Here is a 24,638-nt window from a genome sequence, read left to right on the forward strand (position 1 = left end):
CAAGCAGTTGGTGGTGTGATGATACTCACTGGGATGTAACAGGCACAACTAGTGACAGAGCAAAGAGACCCAAGAATCCTGTGATCACATTTTAAAGTACTTTCCTAATCTTGCTGCATATTGGGAGACCAGTGAAGGGGGCAACTTTGTCCTCCAAGTAGACGTTTGTTTGTAAAAAACGTAAATCCCAATGTGAGGAGTCAGAAGCTACCTGCAGAAAAAGTCTATGCAACCATGAACAAGCCACTTCTCCTCTCTGCTGCTTCTTCTGCATCCATAGCATAAAATATACTGCTGTTCAATTCACAAGGAGGCCCTGAGAATTATCTGTTCAAAAGCTCCAGAGAAAAGGCATAAATAAAATGACCAGGGTAGTATCATTTCAGGTACCCAATGAAAGGCTGAATTTGGATCACCTTCTGATCAGGGCCACATAGGCTCACAGGTATGAAAGCTTAAAAACTAAACATGTAAAACTTTTTGGTTCATACATCTCTTCATTTTCTCCCATGCTTCATCTGTCACTCAAAGAAACAAAATACATTTCCTCACTCCAGGGCTTAGTTAATTCTTTGTGTTCTCAGTTTCTGTGGCCATAACCCATAGGTTTATGATACCAAATGTATCTGAGGGACCAACTGTGAGGGCAGAACATGGGAAGGTGAGAGTAACTAAAAGCTCATGTGCACATGGTTTTCTGGAAGGCATCTGGGGTATAAGAACAGAGAAAGGCAAATTTCCAAGGCTCCTGCAGGAAGGAAGTCAGACCAACTGGATACAAGTGGCCCTGAGGAACTTGGCCAAATGACTCATTTGGAGGATGCAGAACAAAGTCAATGATAGGACCTGCTTAGAGCTAGTCTCAGACTCAAGGTCACTATACAGAATACTGTAGGGCAAAGCATCACTTTGGAAGGGTTCTCTGGGATTCATCAACCCAAGGGGAGAATTTTGTTTGTTTTTTTTTTAATAACAACTCAGTTTAGACCCAACAGCACGTGGCCCAGGCATTCTCTGCCACCAGGAGAGAAGTCTGATTTCCTTTTTACCTCAGGGCACGTGCTGGTCCCCATTACTTTCCACCAAAGCACAAGTGAGGTCAGGGGCCAAATAAGCAGTTGTTATTGTCTCCTTTCAATACACTCAGATACAATATGATGAATGACCTACTTAATGCACCTCACATTGGTGTACCCTACAGAAAAGAGGACGCTTACCCACCCCAGTTGGCATTCCTGTCAAGTCCCCACTCGCAAAGCCTCTACAAGCTGCACTCTAGGTGAGAGCATGATATTGCCCAGGTTAAGACTTCCTGTAGTGATATTTTTGGCTTAGCCAAATATTTCATCAGGTCTAAGAGGAAGTGGAAGAGAGAAAGAAAAAGTGGAGGAAAACAGATAAAGGAAAGAAATATTATCAGAGAAAGAAAAAGACAAAATCCTTGGAGAATCCCAGGCCAAACCAGAGGGGAAGATGACCTCTGACAAACAGCTGCCTACACATGGCTGGGCTTGTCTGCTGGACATCTCTAGGAAACCCAGTCCTAAGGCCCATGTTCAGTGGGGCCGTGATGAATCTGGAAGGTTAGCTTTTTCTTGAACCCAAAAGTATCGAGCCAGAAAAATCACCCCCATCATTTCATAAAAGCAAACCAAAGACCAGATGGGTGGGAAGAGTAGAGCCAGTATTTAAAAATATATACATCACACTTTTTCAGAGCAGTGACAATTTCACTAAATTATATTAAATGATGTGAAACTCTCTCTTTTATACTCGGTTGTTCTAATACTGGAGTCTTTAAAAGAAATGCAACATGACAAAATGCTGCCCCATATGAAGAAGTAATAATCTAAAGAGCGGAGATTTCATTAGATGGGGAAAGTGAGTATCTCAATTCCAGAGATACCCTGGCTCAGGGGTCCCCAACCTCTGGTACTGGTCCATGGCCTGTTAGGAACTGGGCTGCATAGCAGGAGGTGAGCGCTGAGTGAGCAAAGCTTCATCTGTATTTATAGCTGTTCCCTATGGCTGCCATTAACATCTGAGCTCTGTCTCCTGTCAGATCAGCAATGGCTGATTCTCATATTAAATTCTCATATACCACAATGTAATATAATAGAAATAAAGTACACAATAATTGTAAAGTGTTTGAATCATTCTGAAGCCATCCCCCACCACTCTGTTCCTGGGAAAATTATCTTCCATGAAATTGGCCCCAAGTGCCAAATGGTTGGGGACCACTGCCTTTGACAACAGCTTGGAGGGGTACTGCAGACTCTGTGGTCCAGAGGAAAACACACCTTCCTCAAAAGTGGAACAAGCTATCTTCATAGTCATCACAACATTGAATTTCTAGGCCCCTTGCTTTTTCCAAGGTCCACAAATGTCATCATATATTGACTCAAGTAAAAGCTAACAGTCTCACAATTGACCAAAACTAAGGTGTGTATGTTGCATAACAAGCTCAAAAATAAATAGTGAAAACAAGAGAAAAAAGGAAACCAAATGGTCATTTACTCTAAGAATCCAGGCTTGTGTTTATGCTCCACATGAGGTCCGAATTGAATCTGGGCTTGAAATCCACCAAACTCACATGCTTTCTCGAAGGAGACAGGGTGGGAGCCATTCAGGATATCATCCCGAGCCTGCAACACAAGAGGAAGTAAAAAGCATCAGGAGCTTGGGGGGACCAACACAATTTCTCCAGTGCCATGTTCCTGGCACCCAAGCCTATCCTCTCTGTGGAATGAGAGGAAGCATACCAGCCAAGCCAGAGTGAGGCATTCATTCAGGACGCTGTGAGTGACTGCAGTGCTGCAGAATTAACGCAAAGGGAAAACAAGTCCCTGCCCAAATTGCCTATGGATGGAAGGCATCAGTAATGTCCAGTTCAGTTCAGTTCAGTCGCTCAGTCATGTCCGACTCTTTGCAACTCCATGAATCACAGCACACCAGGCCTCTCTGTCCATCACCAACTCCCAGAGCTTACCCAAACTCATGTCCGTCGAGTCGGTGATGCCATCCAGCCATCTCATCCTCTGTCTTCCCCTTCTCCTCCCGCCCCCAATCCTCCCCAGCATTAGGGTCTTTTCCAATGAGTCAACTCTTCGCATGAGGTGGCCAAAGTATTGGAGTTTCAGCTTCAACATCAGTCCTTCCAATGAACACCCAGGATTGATCTCCTTTAGGATGGACTGGTTGGATCTCCTTGCAGTCCAAGGGACTCTCAAGAGTCTTCTCCAACACCACAGTTCAAAAGCATCAATTCTGCGGCGCTCAGCTTTCTTCACCGTCCAACTCTCACATCCATACATGACCACTGGAAAAACCATAGCCTTGACTAGATGGACCTTTGTTGACAAAGTAATGTCTCTGCTTTTCAATATGCTATCTAGGTTGATCATAACTTTCCTTCCAAGGAGTAGTATATTAAAACTAAAGCTTGAGTGTAATCTAGGGAGGTAGAAGTGATTGTGAAAAATAAAGGGGCAAAGGGAAATCCTTATATAATGACCAGATTCATAGGTGACAGAAATACAATATATTTTTATGACCCTAAGTGCTAAAATTAATAGAAAAATTACCTAGAAGTAAAATCAACCCTATCCTCACCCCAAGATAAACAGAACAGACAAGCACTCAGTACTGCAGACGTCTGGGTGAAATGATAAGCAAATACACAGTCCTGGAATCAGGAAGGCACTGCACTTGAAGTCCTTCTCCTGTTTCCTGAGCCCTCACTTATGTTGTTATTTATTCCTTTTCTTGCTGTCTTTCCTTTCTCTAGTTAAATGACCCCCAGAGCACTTTCAGATGTACACTCTGACCTATGGCCCTGAGCCTTAAACCAACAAGCATTTTCTTATTGTCTGGATCTCTCTCTCCCTTCTGGCCTACCAGCTTCATTTCTCCAAGCCCTTCCTCCATCCACTAACTTGGGGTCTAGCAAAATCTTCCTGTAAAATGCCGGAGAGTGAACAAATCACATCTTCTGGGCCACGGGTCTCTGTCTCTACTGAACTCTGCCGTCAGAATATGAGTGCTGCCACTGACAATAAATAGACATTTATGTGATAAAGAAGGGGATTTACCAATGTGCAATACATAAACGAATGAGATGTGGTTCCAACAAAACTTTAATATTTATAAATACAGGCGACACCGTGGCTGCATTTTGCTGACCCTCCCCTTCCCACATGGTTTCTATGAGCCAATAGGTTGATGAGTAAAAGGAGAGGAAAGGGAAGGAATATAGGGAAGAATGAAAGTAAGAGAGAAAGGAAGGTGTTTTCCTTGAGCTAAAAGAAGTCTTCAGGACTGTCTAGTGAAAGTTCACATCTTACGTACTGGGTAACTGCAACTCAGATAAATTGAATGACTCATCTGAGTTTAAACAATTGGTTAATGGTAAAAATATAAAATGCTATTGAGAGAATATCTTTCAGTTAATGAGAAATACAGATTTTCTGACCAATATCCATCCTTGTTTTCTAGATGTGAGCTAAGAAAGCAGTAGTACATGTGAATGGTGAGCCAGGTATGTCCTGCAAAGCCAGGAGACAGAGAGAGACAGTGGTGGCTACTAGGACCCCCGCTGGGAGGCCAACCAAAGCCCCTCTCAGGATGGCTGGCAGCTCCCAGTGGATATCAACCCGCACCACAACTCAACATGATTGAAGAGAGCATGTCACAGACACGCCGAGAACCAGAGCCCAGTTCCTGCCCTCCACCAGCCACAGCCGGGGTTCTGGAAAGCTCACCAAGCTCAGGGTCTGAGCATTCGATACTGTACCTGAACATACAGCAGGTTCAGCTGCACGGGGTCTCTCGAGTCCACATTCTGATCAGAGTAAAAGAACTTCCGTCTAAGCAGCAGTGTTTCATTTTCATCTACTCCTTGTTCTCTGAAGGTTCGGCTGTGATCCAGCCAATTTACTGCAACGCAAGATGACATATGAAAGAACTGTGTCTACTTTTCCTCTTAGTTCAAGAGGATTAACCAAACCAGCAGCATGATGCAGATGCAGATTTTTAAAATGCTCATATTCAGTTATAGTTGCTTCTTAGATTAAATCTGAGCTCTTTAACTTGGCAAAGTAATTGGATGCATACTACATGACATATGAAAAAGCCAATGACAGAGAAGCTCACAGTTATTCCTAAATTAGTAAAACCCCACAATGAATTTATAATATGCCCATTCCTTGGGTGGAGGAAGAAACAAGGAAAACAGTGCTTTAAGCCAAGACAATCAAGTCTGCATTTTCTTTTAAGTCAAGACTGGTCTTTACTCTGATCAGGTGAAATAATTTATAAACTCTGAGCATAATGAGTTACTACCCTTGACCTTAAGCAGAAAAGAGGAAAGTGGAAGTAATTGGGACCAGGAGAGGACAGGACACTGAGGGGTAGGGGAGGGTAGAACCCCGCACACGGCCCACCAGTAATCTCACTCATTTAGAAAATACTGGCCTGACACCTAGATGCATGGGGATGGATCATTCCTCTATACTTCCCACAGCTCTCATTCCTACACTCCTCCCCAGGCTTAACACACACACACATACTGAGAGCAAGTGTTTATTAACAAGTGTTGACTTTAGCACAGGGAATGTATTGAATGGACCACCTCTCCCACACTAGCCAGGAGAGCATCATGCACAGTATAATCCTCAGGATTTGTCTACCAAGGTCTCACTTGGAAAGAAGCATGCAACTGGAAATCGAATGAGGCAAAAAGAAAAAAAGAGAGAGAGACTGGAGAAAGGGTCAGAGGAAATGAAAGCCCCACTGAAGACCAACAAACATAAGGACAAGGATGACATCTTCCCAATGCAACAGCAAGAGAAAGAACAATGAAAGAAAGTAAGAAGTTGGGAAGGTCTGAGAGAAATGTGCATAAAGTAAGATCCTTCTGGGAAGGTGGGGGGCGGGGGTTGTCAGCCAGTGCACAAAACACAGGCTTTGGGGACAAAAGGGTGTACACATACTTGTTTTTCTGTGTATTAACTCTGTAGCCATAGAAAAGGACTTTCCTGTGGTGGAATTATATTACTATTTTGTAACCCCTAAGGAAATAATGGATTGAGGCAATAGTCATCCAAGGCTGTTAACGTCACAAAAAGGAGACAATCAAATTCAGCTTCCCAATGGACGTACCACATAGGAGTCATTATTCTTAAACACAGATACACATATCTGATCAAGCCTCCAGAACTCAGGAATTAAAAGGGACATATGAACATGTTAGATGACACCGCAGTCATCTAACAAAATCCAGAATATAGAAAATTTTATACAAGTAACAATCCAGGTTTTTCCCCTCAATAATTACAAAGCAAAAAAAAAAAAAAGAGAGAGATGGAGAGAAAGCCTTGGGACTAAAAGAGTTAAGCAGCCTATCATCCAATCTTATTTGGACCCTAGTTCAAACTGCTAACAAAAAAGTTTTTTTTAGAAGGCAATGGAGAAAATGTGAACATAACGCATATATTTGACATTAAGAGGTTACCTTTTAGATGTGAAATGCTATGATCAATTTTTTCCCCCTTAAAGGTCTTTTTCTTTTAGTGACATAGACCCAAATGTTCATAGATGAAATAAAACAAAGGAACAAAGACATCTGTTCTGGATCATACAAGTTATGGGAGAGGAGAGAGGCCGGGCAGCCCAAGTGCCCACATCACACTTCCTCCCCGGACACTCACAGTCATCATCCGTGTGAAGCTTGGCCTTCAGCTTCTCCATCTTCCTTTCGTCTCGTAACAGTGTCCTGTCTTTTTTTAGCGTACCCGTCCCTTCTTCTTTCTTTTCTTCAATTGTTTCTTGGATTAAAGAGTATTCTTCATAGTTTGTAATTCCTAAAATTATCAATGAGTTTATCAATTAGATTAGTGACTACATTGCCACCAGTCCCTTTCATCCTGGGGCCTGTAATACTCCAAGGAGTCCCTGGGAACGAAGGACAGAAAGAAGTCTTGCCAAGGTGGAAGGTCAGGGTCACTCCAGGGAGCATACATCAAGTAACTGGCCAAAAGGAGGGTCCTCCACTAGTTAAGTCACATTCAAACGTCATGTTAAAGTCTCCTGAGTAATTTTTGAGTAATAAGAACAAAGTAGACATAGAACAGAGGAAGGTCAAGACAATGTCAAACAAGCAGTGTCTGAAGGACCTGGGCTTCATTTTCATGATGACAAAAATAAGACAGGAAAGGCAACTTTCTTCAAATATTCAAGAGGGTTCATATATTGCAACATCTGTAAGACGTTACCAAAAAACCAAACAAACATTTTGGCCAACCCAACAGAAAGGAGACAGACTTGTTCTTTGAGGAGATGAATAGAAGCAAGGAGGGGGGAGGCAATGGCTAATATGATTGTATAGGCTGTCCCCATGAGTCTTCAGGAGGTAATGAACGCCAGTGATGCTTAGACAGAATCTCCCAGTCACGGGTGGGAGCCTGAACCATATGATTTCAAAAACATTATTTGAGAATTCATTTTATTTTGAAAGGGAAATAAAAGCTTTCACCTGTGACTCAGAGAGATGCTTAAGTGTTTACAACACCAGTTAGCCAGTTTGCAAATCAGGAAAATGAACACATTCTCTTGAGATTGCACCAAAGTCAACGTGTTACGATATGTTCAAAATTGCTGAGACACCCAAAGTGGATGAAAAAAGGAGAGGCATGTTATTAAAAGCAAAGCAAAATCCAGAAGCTTGGCATGTGAACGCTCACCTATCCTGCTGCAAATAGTAACCAGGAGTTCCCCGACCGTCTTGGAGTCGTCTACCATCACTGTTTTCACGGATCCATCAAGCATCCGAATTTTCTGAGGTCTCTGTTTCTTTTTATATTCCAAAATATCCTAGAGCAAAATCATACAAACATTTCATGTTGCATGGACAATTAGATAATAAACTTGGACACTTCTCTTGAATAAAAGAATTTTCTCTAGCTCCCTGATTCCCTCCTTCTAATTTTCACAAGATTTTTGCCACTAATACAGAATCTCCAGTGCTAAACTACTTACATAAAGATTTCTTTAAAATCTGATAGTAAAATTGCACCCCCAGAAGCACTACTTAATAGCTCACAGTTACTGAAAACTAACCTCTATAAAGTCAAAGTAGCATATGTCCTTCTGAAAGGCCGAGAATGATCTGGTGTAATGAGAATTAGGAAAGGAAAATGCCTATTTGTTTTTTGAAAAGATTGTGCTTCTCCAAAGATCTCTTACACAGTAATAAGTGATTATATATATATATATATATATATACATATGTCATAAAGGACACAAATAATGCCCCCATAATTTTTCATGTAATGGTAAAATTGGTTTTCATGATAATGGCAAGACCAAAAAGGTAATAAGTTTGAGAGTTATGTCTAAATAAGAGATTTCTCTTTTACTACACTTCTTAAAAATAGAACTATGGAAGGAAAATTAACTGGCACCTCATACTTTATTCTCATTTATGGAATATTGACTAATCTGATATGTCTATTCTGTACGTCAAAATCCAGTATATCTCAGAAGCTTAGTTGAACAGAATATAACACATTTTTAAAAAATTGAAGTATAGTTGATTTACACATTGTATTTGTTTCAGGTATACAGCAAAGTGATTCAGTTACAGACGTACATTTTTTCAGAGCATCTTCCATTATACGTTATTACCTGATACTGAATATGGTTTCCTGTTACTCATTACTTTTTACTCATTATTTCTTCCTACTTCCACAACACAACCATTTTTGTTGTTAATATTACTGATAGTGATTAAACACATCTAATATGAACTTTTTATAAAAGCAAAACACTGGTTATGATTTAACCTCTGACAAACTTTAGGATTGGTAGATAGCTTGATAGATAGAACAAACAACTTTTTTGTTCCCTCTGGATCCTTCCTTTCTATCACCAGTCACCAGGGGACTTCCTACATACTTAGAGGAAGATGCTCTATTTCATAACTACCAAGGTCCAACAATGGCATGTAGAAATAGCTTAAAATCATAGCCTCTTGCTGCTTTAATTACTCTGTGAAGTTTCAAGAATTTGGACTGTTGCTATTTCCTATCACTAACCTGGACAGACTTTACAAAGTACATTACATCAAAACTATTAAACGATGCTCTGAAATCAAAATAGATTTTCGAATCTCTCCTTTTCTTTGAAGCATAATCATGTTGGCTTCCATGGCAGGCCTAGGGACAAAGTGATGAAAAATCAAAGAAAGATCAACAGCATACCCCATTTCGCAACATGTAGTAATCCAGTGTTCTGCCCGCTTCCAGCCAAATTCCTTTCCTGGGGTCTTCATCCGAGAGAAATAGCCCATAGTCAGAAGCTGGAGGAAAGACAGAAGGAAAAATAAAAGGTAAAGTGATGATGAACCCATCACTGACTTCCAGGCCCTTGAATCTGCTGACTTGGCAGGATGGGAGGTGGGGGGTAGGGGAGGCAGTCTCCTTCACCAGGGAAATACTTCATTCTCAAAACATGAGCAGCCACTGGGACTAAAACAGATTGAGAAGAATAAGAGCTGAGCTGCAAAACCAACACCCACATACGAGGTTCAGGTTTCTTAAAACCAGTGGGCAGTAGTTGTGTCTAAAGTTTAGGGAAACACCAGAAACAAAGCAGTCTAAATTTCTTGTTAACTGAATTGGGCTTTTGTTTCCTACCACATGCTTTAAAAGTCAGGCCAAGAACTCATGAGAGACTGTGGAAATAATCACTTGAGTCTAAGACCACTTAGGTAAAGAGGGGCTGATGGAGACTTTTATACTTGGCATAATCCTTCCATCACCCCCACATGGCATTACACAATAAAAGAGAGAGTTCCCCATGAGATAAAGTCTCTGTTCCCCGGACCATCAAATTATGAATAAAGTTGGAGAGTTAAACCCTGTGTTCTTCACAGAAATCCCTTAATCTAACCCAGGAAGTACAAGATGGTGGAGGCAGGAGGAAAGCGGTATCATTTCCTGTCTCAAGATTTGTCTCTTCCTAAATGTGATTCAAGGAAACCTCAGAGACCCAGATGAGGGCCAGATGCAGGAGACGCAGGTTTGATCCCTGGGTAGGGAAGATTCCCTGGAGGAGGACATGTACCAGAAGACTCATCTGTTGTTTCTTAGAAAAACAACTTCAAGATCTATAAAGGTTTGTATCTTCACCAGAGCTTTATAGCAATCCAACTCAAACAAAGTTTAAAAAATTCTGAGAATAAACAGTAACAGAAAAGTAAAAACATCAGATATGATTGGATAACCAGAACTTGGGAAACTGGGCAAACTTTATTTTATTTTTTGGGGGGGTAATCTAGAAATAACAGTGTTTTGAATAATATAGACATTGCTTTTGGACCAAAAGATTCATGGTTTTGTGAGTAACAGAACTCTTCAAGAAGGCCCATGCCTAACAATAACTGTCTTTGCATGTTTTATTTTTATGATTCCAATTTTTAAGGAAAGTTTTATTCCATTTTCACACTAAAGGCTTATGAATTCAGGAGTAACCTCAATTTCTTACGCATCAGTCAAACACAAAAATAAAGGAAGGAAATGTAAGAGAGAGAAGACAAAGGGAAATGGAAAATAAACTTGTATGACTGACTTGTTTAAACTCAGATTAACTGTGGTCAGTGGTTTAACCAAACATTAAACAAAACATGTATCACGATTTTTTTTTTTAAGGTTTGAGATAAAGATTAGAACCCCCTGCAAAGTACTTGAAATATGATGCTTGCCCTGGGTCCTGATGGCAGTTACAGTATTCTTCAGGCTGCTGGCAGTAGAAACAGTGTGAAACAGGGCTCAGGATACACAAAAGCAGTAACTGTTAGAGCAACTTCATCTGTACTCTATAGGCCTTTATACCAAAAAGTGATTTGTAAACTGTGGAACACATTGCTGAAGTATGAAAGGGACATGATGATGATGATGGTTCACTGGCAGAACTACAATGATGTCATTACAAGTTTTACATACGAAGCGAGTAAGGTCCAGGATAAGAATTTCATTTGAAACTTATACACTAGCTGACCTGTGCACATATGCAGAGCCTTTGTTTCCTTAGCTACCAAGGATAAAACATACAAACACACTTCAAGCAGCCAGCAAATAACCAATGACCTACCTTGACCAGTTTGCGCCTCAGGTACCCTTTCTCGAATGACTCGACACGCATCGTACACAGCCGTTGATGGCTCAAACTGCATGGTCTTCACCACATTGCAGTGGCGGACACAAATCTTTAAGGACAGAGCCACCATTTTCCCAGGAGATTTGAGGACTCTCACTTAGAGTGTCTGGAAAACACAAAGGGACAAACTGTGACATTCATGATAACCTGCCAAAAAAAAGTTAGACTCTCAATCAGCTTTAAAAATCGAAAAAGAATAAAATAGCAATTAAGAGAAGGCTTTGGACAAAACTACAAATTAAAAAATAACTTTTGAAAAGTTTAGAATAAAACAGCAGCACACAGTCTTGGAGTTACCACAGCGTGACAAGGAGAGCCTCCTAGGAGGAGGGAACTACAGGCATTCACCAAGGCTCCTTCCTCAGGCTGCTCCCTACTTGGGGTTTTTCCAAGCGTTAGTCAGTCGTGTCCAACTCTTTGCAACCCCATGGACTATATAGCCCACCAGGCTCCTCTGTTCATGGGATTCTCCAGGCAAGAATACTGGAGTGGATTGCCACGTCCTCCTCCAGGGGATCTTCCCGACCCAGGGATCAAACCTGCGTCTCCTGCATTACAGGCAGATTCTCCAATGTCTGAGGGACTGGGGAAGTCGTTAGGTTTTCCCAAAGGGGAGAGAAATTTCCCAGGTGAATGTCCTCCAGGTGAGAGGCAGAGCACCCACCGCTGTCTCCTGTAGATACCTGTCAGTACCCTCAATCACAGGGCTCCCTCCCTAGCAGCTCCTGGGCACAGAGAAGAAGCACCTCTGCCCTCTGGGAGTGCTTCTCACAGCCAAACTGCACCACGTCTATACAAGAAGACTTGGCTTGTAGGCCCAGACCCACCCTCAGGAGACGGCAACTGGCCACTCTGCTCCTATTTCTCCACAATAAGAGAGCTACGCTGTCTGCCCTGCATAACTGATAGAAGAACTGAATCCTGAGCGGACATCAATGCCAGGCCAATGCACAGCCATCACTAATGAGGCCGGAGTGAGATATTTTAAACACTCAATGTGCCAGGCAGTTTCACACTCTTCAGGGGTCTCAATGTAGAGAAAAAGATGATTTAGTTGTTCTTTCATTCAAACAAAAGCCTGGGATATTTTACTTCTTACCCAGTTCAATGGTTTTAAAAATAGATAGGTGCTTAGGCTAGGTTTGAATTATTTCACAAAAGCCTTCTTTTGCCATTTTAAATCCAACCATTAAATGCACTTTCCAAGTTGATGGCTTCTAGGTTATTTCAATCACCTGTTCTATTCCTTGGCCAAACTTACCCCCCACACCCAGCCCAGTCCAGTCTCTGTCAATGCAGGCCTTGGGTGCAAAAGGGAGGCACTTCTCTGCACCTGAGGAGCCAACACAGACTTACCCAGCTCACTGTCATTCTGGCAACCGAAATAAGGCACTTCATAGCGAGTAGCTATTAGAATCCTAGAACGGCATGGATAACAAACCTTCAGGAGTGGCAAGCTCATACTCCTTTCTTGTCTTTCATTAGAGAATCTACAGGAAGTAAGCACCAGAGTTCCCTCTGAGAACGCAAGCCCTAAGAAGCAACAAGGTGGCCACAGGCAGAGAGGACAGCAGGCTGACCAGGCCCAGGCCTGGGGTGGGAGCCTCGATCTGCTTCTCAGCAAGCCTCACTGACCACTAGCTTCCTAATATCAAGCAACTCTGGTCACTTGGCTATGGAGAACACTTTTAAATAGAAGCTCTGGTATCCATGGGCAGGGTGTACACACACTCTCATGCAGCAGCCATTTGGTCTGTCCAACTGTAAAGTCATTCTGACCTCTGCTTACCTTCCGCATGAATTCTGTCCATGAAAACATGAAAATATTTCTTACTTGAGAAATATCAAGATATAGTTCTTAACAAACAACAACAGTATTCACTGACAATCTGCTCTAAACAGAATTAATTGACTCTAGTCTGGTCATTGGCTAGACTGAGTTATTCAGAATATCTGATGGCTTTCCATCTACAATACTGAGATCTTGCAAAGCCATATATGCAGGCATCCTTTGGAGATGTTGCAGATTTGGATCCAGACCACCATGATAAAGTGGGATACTGAAATGGAGTGAATCACATGGATTTTTCTGGTTTCCTCGTGCATATAAAAGTCATGTTTACACAATAATGTGGTCTGTTAAGTATACAATACCATTACGTCTGGAAAGAAAATATGTATACTTTAACAGAAAATATTTTATTGCTAAAAAATGCTAACCATTCTCTGAGCTGTTAGCAAGTTGTAATTGTTTTGCTGGTGGAAGATCATGTTGATGAATGCTGACTGATGAGTGTAGCAGGGTTGAAGATTAGCTTGGCTGTGGCCACTGCTTAAAACGACAGTGAATTTTGCTGTATTGACTGACTCTTCCTTTCACAAAGGATTTCTCTATAGCACTTCTAATTTCCTTCGAGAACTTTTCCTCTGCATTTACAACTTGACTGCTTGGCACAAAAGGCCTAGCTTTTGGCCTGTTTTGGCCTTTATCACTAATGAAATCATTCCTAGCTTTGGACTTAAAGTGAGAGACATGAGACTCTTCCATTTATTTGACCACTTAGAGGCCGCTGAAGGGTGATTTACTGGCCTAATTTCAATATTGCTGTGTCTCGGGGAATAGAAGAGGCCAGGGAGAGGGAGAGAGATGAGAGAATGGCTGGTCAGTAGAGTAGTCAGAACACATTTATCAATTAAGTTCCCTGTCTCATGTATGGGTGCCATTCAAAGTTCCCGCAAACAATTATAATAGTCACATCACAAATATAATAATGAAAAAGTTTGAAATACTGTTAGGATTACGAAAATGGAAAACAGAGACATGAAGTAAGCAAATACTGTTGGAAAAATGGTGACACCAATAGACTTGTTTGACTCAGTGTTGCCACAAACCTTTGATTTGTTAAAAAAAGAAACAAAAAAACACGTGGTATCTGCAAAGCACAGTAAAACAAGGTGCTATAAAACGCAGTATGCCTATAAAAGGCTCTTCTCAACTCTTTTTATAGGCATATTTAATAAATCAACTCTCCAATTTGAGGAAATCAAAATGTATGGTACCACTTATATATGGAATTTAAAAAATGATACAAATGAGTGTATTATGTAAAACAGAATCATACTCAGATGAAGAAAACTTGTGATTACCAAAGCGGAAAAGAAAAGGAGAGGGACAAATTAAGGGTGTGAGACAAACAAATACAAACTGCTATGTATAAAATAGATAAGCAAGAAAGATATACTGTATAGCACAGGGAATTCCAGCCGTTATCCCATAACCTATAATGGAGTATCATCCACAAAAATACTGAACCACTATGCTGTACAGCTGAAACTAACATCATATTGTACCTCAACTATACTTCAATAAAAACAACTCTAGAGATAAATTGACAAATCCGCTGTGATGTAACCACTCCATGGGTTAGTTTTTCCCCTGTGGCTGGTGACAACTATGGGGATTCCTGAACCTGTGAGATCCATGAGCATGAACATGAAAGTGGCTCAGTTGTGTCCGACTCTTTGTGACCCCTTGGACTGCAGCCTGCTAGGCTCCTCTGCCCATGAAATTCTCCAGGTAAGAACACCAGAGTGGGCAGCCAATCCCTTCTCCAGGAGATCTTTCCAACCCGGGGATTGAAACTGGGTCTCCCACATTGCAGGCAGATCCTTCACTGTCTGGGCCACCAGGAAAGCCCCATGAGCACGGCTGGTGGTAACAGTCAGTAGGAAGGACTGTGGAACTCAATGATATCATGGATGCTGTTTATATAATACACCAGAGAGAGTGGGATGGTTAATATTTTTCATTCCCTGGGAACAGGAAGCAGTACAATATAAGTGTCCCTGCATGAAGCGTCTCTTTCCAGGCTAATCATTGGATTTTCTGACAAGTAAATGAATGGTCTCTGCAGCCAAGCAGAGAAAGACTCAATCACAGAAAGACAGAGCCATGACATGGGGTGAGAGCAGAATTGAGCAGCAGGACAGACCACACGGGAGCTCACCAGGAAGAAGACACTAGGGCAGAGAGGAGAAAGGGGCAAATGGAGGTCTGGGGGCTCTAGGACAGATGGTGCAGAATCAACGAGCAACATGGGAGAGAAGGCCAGAACATTGGGAAGCAGAAGGGAAGAAGAGAAGAAGAAAAAATTGACGGTGAAGGAACGTCTCTATCCAAGACAACTGGGAAAATGACGAAGCCAGTGACCGAGGAGGAGAAAGCTGCTGGAAGGCACAGGTTTGGGGTGAAAAGTCACTAATGAGTTTCTCTGGGATGTATTCAGTGAGACGTAGAGCGGAGTCCAATACAAAACTGGAGGTATGGGACTTCTCTGGTGGTCCAGTGGCTAAGACTCCACACTCTCCATGGAGGGTACCCAGGTTCCATGCCAGGTCAGGGAACTAGATCTTCCTTGCCACAGCCAAGAGTTCAAATGCCACAACTAAAGATCCTACATGCTGCAACAAAGATTGAAGATCCCGCATGCTGCAACTAAGAGCTGGCACAGGCAGGTAGCTAGAGAGAGAGATACATACACACACATATACATACATACATATAAAATATTTTCTTAAAAAACTGGAGGCTTTAAAAAAAAAAAACTTTTACGTCATCATAGTCAAATATTTGGGTTTAGAAAGATCATCTAGGGAGTGAGCAAGAGAGGAAACAGACCTGAGGTCTGGACCACAAGAAGGCCTAGTGGTGGGGGAGGGAGGAGTATGGAGAGGGAGTGCAGGCAGAGGAAGGTGTGTCACACAGGAGGGAGCGATCGCCTGGGTTAAATGCTAGTCACAGTTCAGGAAGAGGGGCACTGAGCTAGGACAGCCGAACTGGACAGCTTGGAGGTCTCTAGCAGCGGAGGTAAGAGGAGATAACAGGAGCGGGAAAGGCCAGAGTAGCAGCTTTACGAGACAGATGAGGAGAAGGGCTGGCACATAGATTACAAAGACCTGCTGGAAGGCATGGAGGGACAGGCAGTAGCCCTCATTTATGCTCTGAAGGCTTTTTATCCAGAAGCAATTCATCACATGCTTGCTGCAAACTTTACAGAGTATCTATATAGCCCTGGCTGCACCCATATTACAGCCCAAGGGGCAGTCCCAGGATAGCTAAATGCCCTTCCACAGGTGCCTCACCACACACACTGCAGCGTGCATGTGTGTGAGAGGAGAGGGTAGGATTAGGTAAGTCTTGGTTCAAGCAAAGGGTTCTGGACGGGAGCAGGTGGTCCAGGGTCAATCCCAGCATGTTGATACCTTGGACCTTCTCTCTCAGCTTTCCAGAGAGCAAGAAGTGACCAACTCCCATGAAAGGAGCCAGCAGACACATGATGCTCAGCCAACTCCTCCCCGTCTTCTTATCCTGGTATCTCATGATGGAGGCCACACTCCTTAGCTCAGGACAGATGTTCAACAGAACAAGGGACACCAGATTCATTACTTGATCCGTGTTCAAGTTTTCTACCCTCTCAAAACAATCACTGCAAAAACCATCAGTTTCACTACATGGGGACACATTACACAAAAATACAAAAAATCCAATTAGTCACCCTGAAAGAGCTGGGCACAGTGGTTGAACACTAAAAGGATCCAATTTCTTCTACTAGTCTTGGCTCTCTGTTTTATTATGACTCAGTGTTCCCAACCATGAAAGCATGAAACAAGACAGACAATTTCCTGCATGGGAATATTTTTTTAAATGTAAATTATGTACATAAAATGCTTTACAAATGACAAAATTCTGTATAAAAACATATTTACTACTAACACGCAAGAGGATCCCACACACAGAAAACCCTCAGTGAGGTTTTGAAACCAAAGGGCATAGAGATTTAATCACCATTCCACCAGGAGCACAACAATGAGATGTTCCTAGCCCTACTCTCAACATCACAGACATGCAGGATGGACATTTGTTGGAATAAAGTGTCCTGACTTACAGCAAAAAGAAAGTTGGCTTAAAGTATAAAGCAGCATAGAGATGTCAGCAAAAGATGGGTATGTATTCAACACCCCTGAGAAGACTCTATAGATCCACTCAAGCCCAAGGAAATTAGGCAGCTCTGATCACACGTGATAAAACCTGACTTTTCCTCTCCACTGTGATGTTTTCAGGTCAGTGCAGCACTGACTCTGACAACAACTGACCTTCCTGTCTACTTTTCTGTATTTTTAGCCCTCCTGCTAATTCCTGACCCTCCAGGATGGGAGCCTAGGAGACATGAACAGGCTTCCTCTTCTCATTTGGCTTCACGAAGACAGAGAACTGAACATGTGTGCTATTTCTTTCAGTCCTGTTAGTGTCTAATTCACCTCTATTTTGTTCCTATCCTTGTTCTTCTTCTGGCTCAGGCTGAATGTCTGCTATCAAGTTGGACCTTAAGTTTATGTTCTTTTTTTTTTTTTTTTTTTTTGCTAAAACACAGGAATAGGAATTCCCTGGCAGTCCAGTGGTTAGGCAGAGAAGGCAATGGCACCCCACTCCAGTACTCTTGCCTGGAAAATCCCATGGACGGAGGAGCCTGGTAGGCTGCAGTCCATGGGGTCGCTAAGAGTCGGACAGGACTGAGCGACTTCACTTTCACTTTTCACTTTCATGCATTGGAGAAGGAAATGGCAACCCAGTCCAGTGTTCTTGCCTGAAGAATCCCAGGGATGGCGGAGCCTGGTGGGCTGCCGTCTATGGGGTTGCACAGAGTTGGACACGACTGAAGCGACTTAGCAGCAGCAGCCAGTGGTTAGGAGGACTTGGTGCTTTCAATGCTGTGGGCCCTGGTAGGGGAACTAAGATCCTGCAAGCTTCATGGCAAAGCCAAAAAAAAAAAAAAAAGACAGGGTATAAAGGCATACAACATTCATTACTCTCCTTTGCATAATCTCTTCTCATTCTGACCATTTTGGCCCTGACTGTGTGTGTGAAGGTTGCCTGGACCAAGACAGAAACTCTTCTGTGCCATTCATTGTGGAAGATGAGCCAGTGGAACCAGTGGTGAAGCCCAGACTTTCTTTCCTTTTAAAGTAAACACTTTTCAGTCCCAGAGAGCTGTAAACAGCCCAGCATAATGGCAGGGGTGCTGGCTTGAGGCTAGCCCCAGTACACCCTGGACAAACAAGCCTGACTCAGCCAGACTTCCTCCTCTCTGAAAGCTCACCCACCATTGGTCATGATGAGCAATCACCCCTTGGATCTCTGCCCTAGTAAGTGAAGGCCACGAAGTGCTCCCACTGCCCCCTACCCCTGCCTTACCAGCTGCCACCCTGAGCTGGTCATTTAAGTGCCACCTGCCTGTCTTCTCTCTGAAATAGGAGACAATAATGAATTTACCTCTAAGATGGCTAGAGAACTAAAGAAGTTCATACATGTCCATGGCCAGAGAACTAAAGAAGTTCATACAGGTCCAAGGCACCCAAAGTACTGAGTCAAGGTTTGTTGTTATTATTTATTAGTCATGGCAGTTGGGAAAACACTGGAAGCAGCATACTGTGTTCAGCCACTGCCTAAGCTGCAAACTTCACTTCATTGTTTAGTTTGCATCTATCATACACTAGATATTATGATGTTGGTGCAAAAGTAATCACGGTTTTACATTGTTGACCTTTGCTGTTTGATATTGAAATATATTCATAAATAAATGTGGTTATATTATCATTTTGATGTGTATTTCTCACTTTATGCTTTTTTGCTAATGAATTATTAGCTGTTGTGTATTTTATATTTATCTTAGACTAGGAAAATGATGTTAGACAGAAAGCAAATTCAAGCAATTCTCTTATTTGAGTTCAAAATAGGATTTAGAGCAGTGGAGACAACTTGCAACATCAAGAACACAATTGGCCCAGGAACTGCTAATGAACATACAGAGCAGAGGTGGTGGTTCAAGAAGTTTTGCAAAGGAGAGGAGAGCCTTGGAGGTGAAGAGTGCAGTGTCCAACCACTGGAAGTTGATAATGACCAACTGAGAGCCATCATCGAAGATGATCCTTTTACAACTACATGGGAAGTTGCTGAAGAACTCAACGTTGACCATTCTACAGGTCATTCAGCATTTGAAGCAAATGAGAAAGATGAAGAAGCTTGATAAGTGGGTGCCTCATGAGCTGACTGCAAATCAAAAAAATCGTCCTTTTGAAGTGTTGTCTTCTCTTATTCTATACAATAACAATGCACCTTTCTCGATCGGATTGTGATGTGCAAAGAAAAGTGGGTTTTACGCAACAAGCAATGATGACTAGCTCAGTGGCTGGACCAAGAAGACACTCCAAAGCACTTGCCAAAGCCAAACTTGCACCAAAAAAAAAAAAAGGGTCATGGTCACTGTTTGGTCATCTGCTGCCAATCTGATCCACTATAGCTTTCTGAATCCCAGTGAAAATATCACATCTGAGAAGCATGCTCAGCAAATTGATGAGATGTACCAAAAGCTGCAACACCTGCAGCAAGCATTGGTCAAGAGAAAGGGCCCAATTCTTCTCCATGATAATGCCCAACTGCACATCACACAACCAATGCTTCAAAAGTTGAAAGAAGTGGGCTACAAAATTTTGCCTCATCTGCCATATTCACCTGACCTCTTGCCCACTGACTACCACTTCTTTAAGCATCTTGACAACTTTTTGCAGGGAAAATGCTTTCACAACCAGCAGGAGGCAGAAAATGCTTTCCAAGAGTTCAATGAATCCTGAAGCATGAATTTTTATGCTATAGGAAAAAACAAACTTATTTCTCATTGGCAAAAATTTGTTGACTGTAATGGTTCCTATTTTGATTAATAAAGATGCATCTGAGCTTAGTTATAATGATTTAAAGGTCACGATCCAAAAACACAACTACATTTGCACCAACCTAATAGTACTATTACAGGCATTAGGGAAGCAAAGACAGACATGATTCCTGCCTAGTTAGAGCTCACTGTCTAGTAAACTTGTTCATCTTTATTCAAATCATAAACATGATTTTTTGAAATGCAGAACTATCTTGGGATGAGCTGTGATGCTGAACATTTTTGTGCATCAGATAACTGCTAGTACCTGGATTGCTGCTCTTGGATGTTGGTTGAATTCCCTCATACCAGGAGCCCAAAGGGAAAAGAATTTCACCCTCTGGAGCAGGGTTGGCATCACAGTAGGCCCATGTCCTAGGGCCTTGTCAATGTCCTCTGCCCAGGGTGACCTATATAAGGTGCCATTGGCTCTGCACCCTGCTAGACAGTAGAGGAGTGGGACTCAGCTGGCAGGATCACAGGCCAGGCCACCACGCCTCAGTGGAGTCCTGGATATGAAAAAGAGTAAGAGCTAACCACCAATCCCAGCCTGTTCCTCCAGCCACTGACTCCATTCTGACCCACTGGAGGACTGCTGTACCCAATTATGATTGCTGCACCTCACCTGTTCTGTAGGTCTGCTCCTCTCTCAGCAGGCAAAATACAATTCTGTTTAGTAACAGCATGCATCACATAACCAAATGTCAGCATAAGATGTGGGCCTATACAAAAGCTATCACTCATCTGTGTTTATATCTCCTATGAACAATTCTGCTCTCAAAGAAATGCCCTGGAAAGAGCTTCCCCTTCTCTCTACCCCTTACCTCCTCCTCCAGCAAGGGAGGAAGGAGGAAAGATCATCTGACAAGTAAGAACTCAGCTGGGTAGTCACAGCTACCCAGAGGTGCCTCCAAAGCAAAAGCCAGGGTCTTACACTTCACCTGTTCTCCTGGGCTGTTAGGTACCTTAGGGCTTGCCTTGAACATTAAGACTCCATATAGTGAGCCTACCAGGCATACACAAGTGTCTGTATCATTTTGGCCACCCATGACTCTCAAGGTCATAGTACAGTACTCACAAGTATGTTTGATATAAGTTTGTGGAATTAACAGGTACACCATGGAAAGAGAGATGCTTTTTCTAAATTAGTCATTAGGAATTATTCACACTCACAGCATGACTCAAGGATGAACAGAGGGCAAACATCCAGCAGACCCAAATATTCCTACTCATCCACAGCTGTTTACACTGACAATAGAAACTTAACCTCCATGGCTCACAAGATGAAGTTCTCCATTTTAGAAAATGAGAAACAAAGAAAGAACTAAATCCACATCAGTTGGGAACAACTGAAAGATCTCTGGGGATCCCTTCTCAGGTACCTGCCAGAAAGGAAGGTTCAATACCTGTTTATTTAATGCACGGTTGGAGATACAAGTCAGCATTTTTAATTTCACCAAGAGAACCAAAGAATGCCTAAAACAGGAAATTCAGAAGGATGAGAAAAAATCTTTGAGATTATTTTCCATGTTTAGATGAAGAAACTATAATCTGGAGACCAACAGATCTTCTCAAGGTCACATTGGTAGCAAACCACAAAGCAGAGCTCCCCACGTTACCACAATGAACAGAGCTGGTTATGTACGTGGTATGGTCAGAGTCCTCCGAGGATCCCTCCAACTTACCCTCCGATGCCCAGATGGCTCCTGGGACCGGCACCTGAAACTCCATCATTAAGTACATAGTTGGTCATAATGATTTGCGTCCAGTTAAACTTTGCTGTAAAAGCAGACACCTACATTTATCACTGTATTAAAAAGCTACATTTCAGAACCTCTCAAGTAAATGAGATGAGAGCTGCTCTTTATTAAAGATGATTCCTAATTACCAAGAAATTCTGAGGAGGGAGGGATAGGTTAGTGCAAATCAATGCAGAACCTGACACTGTTGAAAAAGGTCAAAGAGCAGAGAAGCACATGAAGACCTGCTAAAAGGAAGGAAAACAGACACCTATATGTTCATAGAGTTGTAATTTGCTTAGAGGCAATTTCTAATACATACAACATTTTGAACTATATGAGTAATCAGGCTCAAACTGCTTAGCTCAAAGGTCTGGGCCCCTCATTCACCCATTTGCACCCCCTACTCCCATTGTAAGAACTCTTCGTTTTAACAGAACAAATATATTTTCAATCCCTGTATAACTCAATTATTTTCGCCTTGTGGCATACATCTGTCTAAACATGCACCACCACGCTTCTCCATTCTTCCTGGTTATTCACCAGCAGAAAGCTTTGCTTTTAGGGGACTTCCTTGGTGGTTCAGTGCTTAAGAATTCGCCTTGCAATTCAGGGGACATGGGTTCAATCCCTGGTTGGGGAACTAAGATGCCACATGCAGAGGGGCAACTAAGCCCATACAAGACACTATGCACCACAACTAGAGAGTCCGTGTGCCACAACTACTACTGAAGCCTGCACAACACAACTAGCGAATCCGTGCACTGCAACGAAAGATCTCGCATGATACAACCAAGATCTGATACAGCCAAAGAAATAAATCTTTTTTAAAAAATAAAAAGCTTTGTTTTTAGAAACTAGTCTTTCCAGTTGGCAGAAACCCTCTCCTCTCCTCGGCTCTCAGAATTCTCATGTGTAGCCCTCTCGGGGGGAGTCCGCACTGAAACAACCATGGGATGCTATGCCTTGTGTCCATTTGGCACGGAGCAGTCAATGGCACTTTCACAGGTGTCTTTTCACTTGATGTGCTCAACAGGTTACAAAGGAAAACAGGTTTGGTTTTGCTTTGCATTTCACAGATGGAGACAGAGGATCTGGGAGGGTAGGTGAATTCCTGGCCTGTGTGTGGCATATACTGCTGTCTCCCATCAGACTACTAAGAAGGCAGTGCTGGTTTTCCAGTAATCCCACTATGCTCACCAAGACAGTTGAATAAATCATCTACGAAACTCAGTCCCTTTGCATGTTACCTATCAGTCCTTCCTCCGACAAGTAAGGAAGAAAGCTCCACATTTAAACAAAATATTTCTCTGTATTTATTTGGCTGCACAGGGTCTTAGGTGCAGCACAGAGCATCTTTAGTTGCAGCAAGAGAACTTGTTAGTTGTGGCATGTGGAATCTAATTCCCCGACCAGGGATCAAACCCAGGCCTCCTGCATTGAGAGCTCAGAGTCTTAGCCACCAGACCACCAGGGAAGTCTCTAGAAGGCTCGACATTTAACGCTGATTTTGAATTCTTTTATATCCTAACTCATACAAATGTTTTGAAGCTGTTTACAGAAATAGGACAGAGAAATGAAAGGTCAGGTCTAAAAAAAAAAAATAGAAGAAAAACAAAAATGAAGGTCAAGACCAGGAGAACTGTGAATTGTTTACTATTCATTTGGCTAACTGGGAATAAACGCTTCCTATTATTTCTTCTGACCCTAGTGACAAGCCTGTAAAATCCTAAGAAAGTGATTAAGAAAGTGATTCTTTTTTTTTTTTTAATAAATTTATTTATTTTAGTTGGGGGCTAATTACTTCACAATATTGTAGTAGTTTTCGCCATACATCGACACGAATCAGCCATGGGTCCACATGTGCTCCCCTTCCTGGACCCCCCTCCCCCCTCCCTCCCCATCCCACCCCCCTGGGATTCTTGAGGCTACTGCTGATGTTGATAAACACAAGCTTTGTCACTAAAGGTACACATCCCTGGAATGGGTACAGATAGACTAGCTTTTACTTGGGAGGAAAAAAAAGAGAGGGCTTTGTTCTACAATGATATGGAAAAAATATATTCAGCGTGTTTCTGACTGAACCTGGAAGAATGTATGAAAGGAACTGCACACAAGTCCCCCCTCAGGTCATCTGTCTCAAGCTTGTGTCGAATTTAATGCTAAAATAGCATACACCTGACTGAAGATAGCTGCCAAGTGTGCACTTCAGGTGTGAAGTGACAACACAGACCATCATGCTTGGTTTCACTTAAGAAACTGAAGAAACTCTCCCACTTCTTAGCTCCATTTTCTTTCACTGACAGGGTTTTCACCGATGACCTCAGACCAGTGAATTCCTGGCCACAAACCCCCAGCATCATCCATCATTCAAAAAGGTAATAGTGCGTGGTTTTGGCAAGGATGGATTCTGAAGAAAAAGGAGTATTAAAAACATATTATTTCTGTTTCTTTATGTTAATCCATTAACCATAAATCAGCAGTGTATTTGTGTTAGAGCCCAGACTTAAAAATCTGGCACTTACATGGCGAATGGAAACAAACCAAGAGATGTGACTAAAATTTACATTTCTGGAGAGTCAAAGTCCATCAGCATATTATCAGAGTACCAATCTCAGCATTTACTCATGAGACTAGATTTTCCAAAGGATCTCCATTTTCTATGGTTATTCATTCCAATATCACCCTTGTTTTATATCTAAAAATTGCAATGTTTCAGTTACACTTAATATAGCCTGTGGTATCCCAAATCTCAGGCTTAGACGTCATTCAGCTCAGCTCTCTACAAAATACATAAATCTTTGCTCTAACTTTCCCATTCTTCTGAATTCCTTACCTTCATTTATTTTTTAAATTTCTTAAGTCAAAAAGAATAGCAAGGAACATAGAAGCGATTATGTGTCTGGCACTGGTTCCAAGC

General features: G+C 42.2%; 1 protein-coding gene across 12 annotated transcripts in view; it reads right to left on the bottom strand.

Annotated features, from left to right (window-relative positions):
• Positions 1 to 24,638, bottom strand: part of TLN2 (talin 2) — a 493,069-nt gene that overhangs the window by 195,293 nt on the left and 273,138 nt on the right. For all 12 annotated transcript variants that reach the window (XM_081507557.1, XM_081507550.1, XM_081507555.1 and 9 more), the window contains 6 exons: positions 11,149 to 11,320; positions 9,258 to 9,355; positions 7,740 to 7,869; positions 6,708 to 6,860; positions 4,793 to 4,935; positions 2,518 to 2,645 (listed from right to left, as the gene is read on the bottom strand). In XM_081507557.1, the coding sequence (XP_081363683.1) occupies positions 2,518 to 2,645; positions 4,793 to 4,935; positions 6,708 to 6,860; positions 7,740 to 7,869; positions 9,258 to 9,355; positions 11,149 to 11,284 (788 nt within the window). In that variant the 5' untranslated portion in view covers positions 11,285 to 11,320. The remainder of the gene's footprint in view (positions 1 to 2,517; positions 2,646 to 4,792; positions 4,936 to 6,707; positions 6,861 to 7,739; positions 7,870 to 9,257; positions 9,356 to 11,148; positions 11,321 to 24,638) is intronic.

The sequence above is a fragment of the Giraffa tippelskirchi genome, chromosome 7 (assembly GCF_054371585.1).
Source record: "Giraffa tippelskirchi isolate mGirTip1 chromosome 7, T2T-mGirTip1v1.2.pri, whole genome shotgun sequence".
In the NCBI taxonomy this organism is placed as follows: Eukaryota; Metazoa; Chordata; class Mammalia; order Artiodactyla; family Giraffidae; genus Giraffa; species Giraffa tippelskirchi.